At 31.2% G+C, this 10,369-nt stretch overlaps 1 protein-coding gene and 1 pseudogene across 2 annotated transcripts; both read left to right on the top strand.

Moving 5' to 3' along the window:
- The first annotated feature begins 5,705 nt into the window (after nt 1–5,705).
- LOC109789193 (DNA ligase 1-like) lies at nt 5,706–10,369 on the top strand (annotated as a pseudogene). Its single transcript, XR_014432687.1, has 8 exons — nt 5,706–6,027; nt 6,128–6,258; nt 6,515–6,744; nt 6,823–7,211; nt 8,611–8,725; nt 9,131–9,232; nt 9,322–9,388; nt 9,741–10,369. The product of XR_014432687.1 is annotated as a DNA ligase 1-like (transcript).
- On the top strand, nt 7,033–9,908 carry LOC145949299 (DNA ligase 1-like). Its single transcript, XM_083071399.1, has 8 exons — nt 7,033–7,039; nt 7,096–7,211; nt 7,655–7,778; nt 8,213–8,294; nt 9,053–9,232; nt 9,322–9,388; nt 9,716–9,830; nt 9,883–9,908. The coding sequence occupies exons 1-8, from the start codon at nt 7,033–7,035 to the stop codon at nt 9,906–9,908; spliced, it is 717 nt and encodes a 238-aa protein (XP_082927525.1).

Here is a 10,369-nt window from a genome sequence, read left to right as displayed (position 1 = left end):
ACACAGTTTTCCTTTTTTCTATAGCTTCGAGTTGAGTATCATTGTAGTTTATTCTACAACTAGCAGTTGCATTATGTGCTTGTTTGTGATAGCATAAATTTAGAAAATTGCTTATTTTTCAAAGGTAACTTTAGGTACTTGGATGATTAATTCTTGGCCTTTATGCATATCAATTATCTAACGATCGAGTAACTATATTTGCAACATCTCTAAAAGTGAAACGTACACATAGTTAACTGTCAAGTTCAATTTTTTTAACATCTAGCAATTGGATTGGTACTTTTGTTGTGTTGGAAGCTCACCTATTAACCTAATTTGAACTCCAAGTTATTCTCTGGTTTGCTTTCAAGTACTATTGGGACCTGGTCTCAACAAGGCAGGCACGTTTTATTGTTTTGGGTTTACGATTTTGATCCTCTTGGATGTTCTAGAGTGTACTTGGAGATTTGCTTGTTCTGATCAGTTCACATAATACATTGCTGTGTTCTTGTTAATTTCTGGTCACATTGCGCTATATTTTATTTACTTGGATGTTTTTAAACACTAACTACATAATTTTTTTAAGTGGCTTTGGTTATCCTTTTGAATTGGCTCTACTATCCCTTGCTTTTAATTTGATTCCCTGCTTTTTAGAATTGTTATATTTTGGGTTTCTGATTTCAATATTGCTTTAGCTGAACCTTATTATGATATTTTGCACCACTTTGCAGGGAAGTTCCCAACACTTGTGACTCACCAAGAAACTCTCGAGTCAAAGGTTAATGAGAGTAAGGCTATTCCAGCTTAAGAAGGTGCTCTGCATGGGAGTAGCTGTGGGGAATGTTAGCATGGAGGAAAAACAAATCTTCCAAAATGTACAACTGAGTGTTAACTTCCTTGTCTCATTGAGTAAAAAACTCTATCTTAGATTAGCATACAATTTTTTTAATGTGATAATGTACATAAATTTAAAAATTAGTTTATTATAATTTTGTATTATGTATTACTAAAAACTTTATTCTGCACTGTATTCGAATGAAAAAAAAAATATTTTAGTCAATTGTTCATGAATAGTCTTAGAATAAAATATAATATGTTGGACAATAGTAATGAGTTATTATATACAGTTGATTAATTGTACAAATTAAATATGCACGATCTTGAATCAATAATTGTTCCATTAACATACTATAAACGCATTTTTCAATGATTGTTTGCATCTGATAGGATTATATAGCACATTTAGTTACTTGTTATTAAATTTCAGAAGATAAATGTTATTGTTTAGTCCAGAATAATAGGCTCTGGTAATCGATTACAAGACTTGGTAATCGATTATAACGGTTTAGTTTCAAGTTGTAAAGTTTTAATTCGAATTTGGAATTTTCATCTTCTGGTAATCGATTACAGTAAATGGGTAATCGATTACCATAGAACCTTTTAATAAGTAAATTTTGAACATATGATTTTCATTGTCTGGTAATCGACTACATGTATAGGTAATCGATTACCAGACTCTTAAAAATAATGGTTTCCTCAAATTTAGTCATCAATAGTTAGTGAGGGATTCATCCCAGTTTGTGACGGATTTAATCCCTCACAAATTGCGAGGGATTTAATCCCTCGCAAATTGTGACGGATTCTACTTAATTAAAGTCAACACAGTTTGTGACGGATTTTATCCCTCACAAATTGCGAGGGATTTAATCCCTCGCAAATTGTGACGGATTCTACTTAATTAAAGTCATCACAGTTTGTGACGGATTTAATCCCTCACAAATTGCGAGGGATTTAATCCCTCACAAATTGTGACGGATTTTTATTAATTTCTAAACATTTATTATTAGAAATTAGTGACGGAAATTATACTGTTTGTGATGCCTTAATTCCGTCACTAATTGTGACGGAGAAAATAATCCGTCACTAAATATTTTGTGACGCCAAATTTTGTGACGGAATCATTTCCGTCACAAATTCCGTCACTAATTGATTTGTGACGGATTTTATCAAATTTAGTGACGGATTTGTTCCCTCTCTAATTTTAATTTTTCTAGTAGTGAAAAAAGGGGAGGTTGTAAGGTTAAAAGACAATCTTATGAAGTGAATGTTAGCATACAAGAAAGGGGGAGGATTGAATTGTTATGCTTTTTAAAAATCATTTCTTTGTAAAAAATTATTGCTTAGAAATTGTTGCTTCTAAGTGTTGATGCTAATTATATCTTCTAAAAATAGCTTAAGAAGCTGATACTTCTTAGTACTGAAGCTTAAAGTATTTTTTGAAAACAGTTTCCAAGCTCAGTTATTTGCAAAACAATATATGTAGCAGTATGACAAGGAATGCAACAACATTAAATAAATAAGTTTTCTTAAAAAAAGATTTGTTCTTTATGAAAATTTGTTGCTCAGAAGCAACAACTTCTAAGTGTTTAAAAGCTTAGTTTTCTTATGACTTTTTCTTTCGATCAATAAAAAACAATGACAGATTATGCAACATATATATATATATAAGGCATTAAAATAACTACAACAAATAAGGAGATGGTGATAAAGTTAGAGAGATTGCACAATATTCACCCCAACTTAGGCTCTATCCAGTTCTCACACAACCTTGTGAGATTTTTCACTAAATTAGCAATAATTGTTCTGATTACACCGCTAGCCACCTACTGGATTTTCGACTACACAACACAACCACCTACTATTGGTGTTCCATACTTAGCCACTTGCTAAGTTTCTTACTCAACACCTATTGAGACCATAACCCTCATAACCACCTATTATGAGTTTCACATTTAGCCATGTGCTAAGTTTCCTTCCTCAACAACCATTTGAGACCACAACCATCACAACCACATGCTATGAATTCACTCAACCAACTAGTTGAAACTTTTCACACTTTCCTACACCTTTGAACACCAAAATCTAGGTATGATAGGTCTTTTACTGATTCAAGTTTTTGTATCCTAGCAACTGCTAAGATTACAGTAATCTCTCCTAAACTAGGAGCTTCCACTAAGGAAGTTTCGCACTTCATTTTTTTATATTACAGAATAGATATAAATGTTGAAGTGGACATCTATGAATATATCAAAGTATGGAGCAAGGTTTATGGCTTTGATAGCTGATATTTCTCTTTAGTTTTGCTCACTTGAAAATGAACCCAATGTCTTTCTTTTATAGTTTTCAAAATATATCCATTCGAGACAACTTGATTTTTAAGCAGTGCTAACATCAGCTTGTACTTTCACTTTCATGCTATCAACATATCTTTCAGAAGCAATTTGCTTCTAAAACTTGCTTTTGAGCTTGCTTTTATGTAACCTTCTAAGTGGAGTCTTCAGTATAATTTTTGGAGTAGCTGAATTTGAACTAAAGCTTTTTTATATAAAGGTTCTATTACAGAGACTTTTGTACAAGGTCTTCAAGGCATCTTTCCTAAGAGAAGATGTCGAATTTAAACTCCTTTGAATCATTAACACATATTGCTTATCTTCTAGCTTAGGGTAGACATTATCTCTTGGACTAACAACAATCCTTGACTACTTTTAACTTGTCACAATAATGTCTTCATGAAATTTGTACATAAATGTATCATTGATCATTAGGAATCTCATGACAAAGGGAGGCTATTCTTTGAAATCCCTTCTCCGCAGGAAAAAGTAATTATAATAGAAATTTAATAAAATATCAACAAATAATAACTTTAAAAAAAAGTAGATAGACATAAAAAAAAAAAGAAAGTAATACACTTTTTATATATAAAAAATAAAAATACTTATTTGGTAGACATTAAAACATTGGAGGAAAGGAAAAAAAAATGTGGGACATAAATTAAATATTCTTTCTTTTCATTTTATTTTGGAGAGAAAAAAAGCAAATATGTTAAACTAAATATTGAATATAAATTTCATCTACAATCGTATAACTTTTTATCACAACCTTGTACTTTAGATGTGGGTACCTGGTGCATATATTAGGTATAAGAATATGAGATGGTGATTAAATTAAGTTGTTACATGTGTGGCTATGGTGGTTGAGGTGGATATGGTTGATGAGGTAAGAGTATTTTTCAAAGTGATATGAATATAATTACGATACTTTTCACAAACTTTATCCATTGCCATCTCCGGGATTTGGTAGCAATTTACATAGAAGGGGTCAATGATTGAACTCCCACGTGTAACACAATAATTTGTATCTTTTTATCCATATTTATTTCTCACTTGATTGTTTACAATTTCAGTTATTATTTTATTTATTTAAGAGATTAATTTGATCATCATTATAATTTTGGAAACTAAATTATCTGATAATGTATAACTTCATAGACCATTTTATAATTTTATTAATTTTAGAGGTCAACTTATTGAGCATTACATTTTTTCACTAAATTAGTGATTCATTCCACAAAAATAAAAATAAAATTTAAAGAAAAAAAATACATACACCATCATCTAATCACAAACTAATAAATATAATATTTTTATTAACATTGAAAATAACCATTATGCATACACACCAAAACTAATATATAATCAATTAATTAATTATTTCACAAATTAATAAATATAATAATTTTATTAACTTTGAAAATAACTACCATACACACACCAAAACTAATATATATTTGATTAATTAATTATTTTTGTATTATTATATAATCAGAAATTGTTATGTATAATAAGTTTATTGATTTTTATAAATCATCCAATCACACTAAATATTTTTAATTAAATTAAAATTTTATCTTCATATAATAAATATTAACATAAAAAATTTAATTATAACTTGTGAATAAAAATTAAACAACTAAAAAAATTTATCATACATTTTATCTTCATATAATAACTATAAATTTCAATATCTTTAATTAAATTAAAATTTTATCTTCATATAATAAACATTTACATCAAAATTTTAATTATAACTTGTGAATAAAATTAAACAATTACACAATTTTAATTATACATTTTATCTTCGTATAATAATTATAACTTAGAATATGTATTGGGCCAATATTTTTCGTCCACACATACTAAGTCAAGGAATAAAGTTTTGTAAAATATTGATAGAAATGCTATGATTAGTTTATTTAAATAATCTAATCATAATTATTTTTATAACCATTTGTGAACGTGACTATCATACCCAAATCATAACTATTTTTACATATCTCGTTTTGATTTGATAAAATTAGTTATAATTTTAAAATAACGTAATCAGCGGTATTTATATAATTGTTTATATAATCTGCGATAACCAAATTTATTATATATTACAAGTGAAATCGAGTCTCTACATCCATTTTAAAAGAATTTAAAAATTATTAATATTTATTCGATCAACATTGTAGCTAATTTTTTTTCGTCTTAAATTATTGTGTAAAAATTGAGAGTTATTTTTATATATAAAAATAAATATTATAACTAAAATTATTTTAAAATATTTTAAAAATAATAATAATTAATTTTATATTTAAACACTTTTATAATTATTTTTATACTATATTAATTTTTTAAATATTGTTAGATTAAAAGATAATTTTAAAACTTTTGAAATATAAATTTTTAATGACAATAAATTTAAATAAAAATAAATGATTAATTATTTTGATATTAAACAAATTATTTGTTTATAAAAAATTTAATCATCTTTGTGTATGATATGCATGGAATAAACACGTAACAGTTAGGGTTTGCTGAGTCTCCTCCGCCCCTCTCCGCGCCATGTCGAAGCGCCCCTCCGCCTTCGACGTCCTCATGCGCGCCGCCAAGAAATCTCAATCCCAGCCGCCGCAACCTTCTCCCTCCCCCAGGAAAAGGAAAAGAAAATCCCCACACTCCACTTCCTCTCAAAACTCTACCATCCTCAAACCCCTCCAAAAACCACCTAAACCTAAACCTAAACCCGCGCCGCCACCGAAGAACACGTTTCGCAACCTGTCACCATCATCATCTCCGTCTTTGTCGAAGGAGAAGAAGCGAGTCTCGCTGCTGAATAAGAAACCCTCGGATTTCGACCCAGCCACCGTGGCTTGGTGGGAGAAGGGCCAACCCGTGCCGTTCCTCTTCCTGGCATTGGCCTTCGACATGATTTCCCCGAAGTCCCGGTGAATCTTCAAGACGGACATCGTCTGCAACGTGCTGAGGACCGTCATGCACGTTACGAATTGGCTATTCTGAGAAAACTCTCTTAGCTGCATTAGGCGAAGCTGCAGCATACAACACTGAAGAACATTCTAAACCCCCTCCTGAAATATTTAAGTCTCCCTTAGAAGAGGTAAGCTAATCTGGTTGAAGTGGGAAATATGTTATAGAGAGTAAATTGGTTTAAGTGGTCAAGTCTTGTGAGGCCAGGGTGAATATCAATATGTGCATTGGGTTTTAAACATTTGAAGTGCATCGGCACTAAACATTAGGGATGGGGGTTGCTGCTGCTGCAGTGCATATCAGTTATTTAGGGAACTTAAGGCTGTAGTTCATTATATTTCCTTTCCTATTGTATTTTTCTAATTTCTGGCTTCATTTTGCATCAGGCTTCAAATATTATTAAACAAGTCCATTGTCTTCTTCCTGACTACGACAAAATAGTGTCTGCACTGCTTACAGAGGGTCTATGGATGCTTCCAAAGACATGTAAATTTACTCCAGGTGTTCCAATTGATCCTATGATGTCCAAGGCAACAAAGGGTGTATCAGAAGTTCTAAATAAATTCCAGAATGTGGAGTTTACCGTGAATACAAGTACGACGGAGAGCGCGCCCAGGTGATACATGGTCAAATTTTCCATCAGAAACATAGCCCTTGTACTTTATGTGCAATAACGTTATCTGTATTGAGACAGATACATTACATGGAGAATGACTCAGTTGAGGTTTACAGTAGACACCAAGAACGGAACACTGACAAGTATCCTGACGTTGTCGCTGCAGTTTCAAGGTACACAAACTGTATTAGGAATATTATATTTTTGGGTCTGGTTCAGTCTTGTTGGCTTGGTTAAGGGCACTTCCTTAAAAACATGAAGCTTCATTTAGCGAAACAAACACTCTTAATGACTGGTGATGATTTGAGATAGTACACCAGTTGCTTCCCAGTACAACTTTCAATTTTGCAGTTTCTGATATTTGCGGTTCAGTGAACAGGTTAAAGAAAGCAACTGTATCATCATTTGTTCTTGATTGTGAAATTGTTGCGTATGATCGTGAAAAACTTCAAATTGAATCTTTCCAGGTAATGTTAATGATGGTTTTTAATGGGTTTTCAATACATCATTTAGTGATAGTGTAGAGTAGGAACCTTTTATACCGGCAGTTGAGCAAAATGATGAAGTCCTTTTGTACATTATGCTTGTGTTGTCTTACCTATCTTGGTGATGCAACTATTCAATTTCTGATATTTTGTGTGAAGAGTTGAGATTAGAAATGTTACTTTAAGAAATTGTTTTTTCCTATTACTGATATATAGGAAGTCCTTTCTTATAGAAGAGATAGGATGCGTATCATTGGTAGTTATCTGCTTATCTATATCCTTTAAAAATGGGAAATTACATTTGCCTTATCACATTTATTGGGACCTGCAATTATCCTATCCAAAGTGACTTATAATTTAAGATATCTTTTGACTCTTTCAAGAACATTTTATGTTTTTCTCTTCATGATCTAATATCTTGACAGAAGCTTAGTACTCGGGCTCGCAAGAAAGTAGATATCAAGGATGTAAAGGTTGATGTCTGTATATTTGCTTTTGATTTGTTGTATCTCAATGGCCAAGAACTTCTGCAGGAAAATCTGAGAGTCCGTAGAGAGGTGTTTTTATCTTTGCTCCACAAATAGTTTCATTTTGTTATTATCTTTATCAAGTAGTCAAATCCTTGATAGAGATGGCTGTAAATTGAAAACCTGAAAAGCTGATCCAGTTTTTAAGATAAAATTTTAAAGGGGTCTGTCCACAGAGTATAAGATGTGCCGAGTTTAGGTTTTGAGCCAGCATCTAGCCTTGGTAAAGTCCAGGTGTGGGTTGTTGTAAGATAGTACTTTGATGTAGCTTCTAATTCAATGATAAGCAATTGATCGAGCAAGTGCTATCAATGAGTTTTTTTTAAGCAACTTTCATTGCTACGTCGGATTGATCCAAAACCGAGTTTAGGTTTTTGGGCCAGCATAGTGTGCAAGCAGCACCTGGGTGGGTTGGAGTGTAATTGACTGTTCATTGTGTCATTTGAGTTGGTGCAGTTAAGTGGAAAAGGTTGAAAAAGGTTGAGCACTGTCTGATAGCTATAGCAATAAATCCTGGCTGGGGAATTCAAGGGATTGGGTATTTTAAAATTTTTCAGTTTGGTTGGGTGGCCGATTGATCTCTTTTTAAACTGTTTATCTAATGTTATTTTTTACTAGTATTTATTCATCAATTTATGAATTGTGATCTCCCTTTAATTACGGGGTCTATCTATACATCTATAAATATAATAAAGGGGGTGTATTTTTTGGTGTACACATTCCTTTGGACTATATTACTCCTATAACCTTGAACTATATATTCACCGGCTAATTAATTACCACCTATTGTTATGTAATTTCTATTATCTTTAGAGTCGCAAATTACTGATGAATATCTGGTTTTCTCTCTGCAGCATCTCTATGCCTCTTTTGAGGAAGAAGCTGGATATTTCTTCAGTTTGCAACATCAATAACATCAAATGATGTAGAGGAAATACAGAAATTTCTTGACAAAGCTGTTAATGCAAGGTCTACTGATTCTTCTAGTTTATTTAAATTCATGTAATAGAAATTTCATTATTTGTGTTAAAATTATACATCATTTCACAATAATTTATTATACTTTATATTAATGTGATTGCCTCAATACTAAAAGCATTTGATAGGCATTGAAGGACAATAGACAAATTAGTGTTTGTTTGATTTTCTGTAAAATCATGTTGAATGTGAATGATATGTGAGACAAGGATTTAAGTTTAGTGTGCTTTGCTTAGAAAGTAGGAAACAGGCGAAACAAACACACTTAATTGTTTCTCTAACATTGTTTGTCTAACATTGTTTGTCTAACATTCACAGTTGTTCCCAACTTTGGTTTTCTTGCAACGATTTGAATGAGAATTTTTTCAATCGTTTGGCTTGTCTGTTGATATGTAGTTGTGAGGGATTAATTGTCAAAACATTAAACGAAGATGCTACATATGAACCTGCCAAGCGTTCTCTCAACTGGCTAAAATTGAAGAAAGATTATCTGGAAAAGTAAGGATGCGATATTCATATTTCTTAATTCCTTTTTTTTTTTTTTTATCATAATGGATTTCTATTTACTCATGGACTCTAATTTGCAGTATAGGAGACTCACTAGATTTGGTACCTATTGCTGCTTTGCTTTCCATGGTCGTGGGAAACGTACAGGTGATGATATGAAATACACTCTCTAATGCCTATGTTTGTTTTCTAATATTTTTTAACATCATGTAAGATGTGAGAATTTTCATACTGTTGGGAATACTTGCATGGTCTGATGCCACTGGGTCATGGCTGAATGAGCCTGGGTGGTAGACATCTTCAAGATAGTTGTTGGTGTCAATGTTGGAGGGGCGTGTCGTAAACGCACCATGGAGGCAACTTGTTTATATATATATGACTGAGCGAATAATAGTTTATATAAAAACCTAATACATATCTGTCCAATTAAATTGCATTATGCTCACTGATTGTAGCAATTATGCTTAACGAAAGTTATATGTCACCTTGTTTAATGCAGGTGCAGACCTGACCATTAGCCCTATTTACCGTGCTGCAGTGGGCATAGTAGATTCGGACAAGGCAATTGATTGGCTTGGAAATGTCACAAGTTCTTTTCTTTATTTTCGCTCTCTGTTTTGACTGTTAAAATTGTTTTATAGGATTGCAATCCTCTACTGTTTACTAGTGAAACTCCATAGATCCCATCCCTTGATTTTATTTTATTACACAATAAATTAATGTTTGGAATTAAATTTTGGAAAAACTGTACTAGTCTCTCCTTCTTTAAATGAAAGACACTTTTTTTTCTAGTTTTTAAAATTCACTTATTTCCCTTAAAATAAGAGGAAAAAAAATAATAGTTAATTCATATTTTATCAATCAAATATGTATTTATCTTTCACTTCTAAATTATGTATAATATTTTATCTTTATGAAAAATTTTATTATTTAATTTTAAAAATAATAATTTCTCAATTTATTTTTTAAAATTATTTTTTGAAATTGTATAATTTTTTAAATCACAATACATGATATTCATGATATAATTTAAAAATTAAAATCAAATAAAAGATTTAATCTTATTCAATAATTAATACTTACATTAATAATTTATTCTCTTTTAATAATGTGAAATTTTTATTATAT

Source organism: Cajanus cajan, chromosome 1 (assembly GCF_000230855.2).
Source record: "Cajanus cajan strain Asha chromosome 1, NIPB_CcT2T_4, whole genome shotgun sequence".
In the NCBI taxonomy this organism is placed as follows: Eukaryota; Viridiplantae; Streptophyta; class Magnoliopsida; order Fabales; family Fabaceae; genus Cajanus; species Cajanus cajan.
The sequence above is the reverse complement of the archived record's forward strand: the minus strand, read 5'-3'. Positions and strand labels throughout refer to the sequence as shown.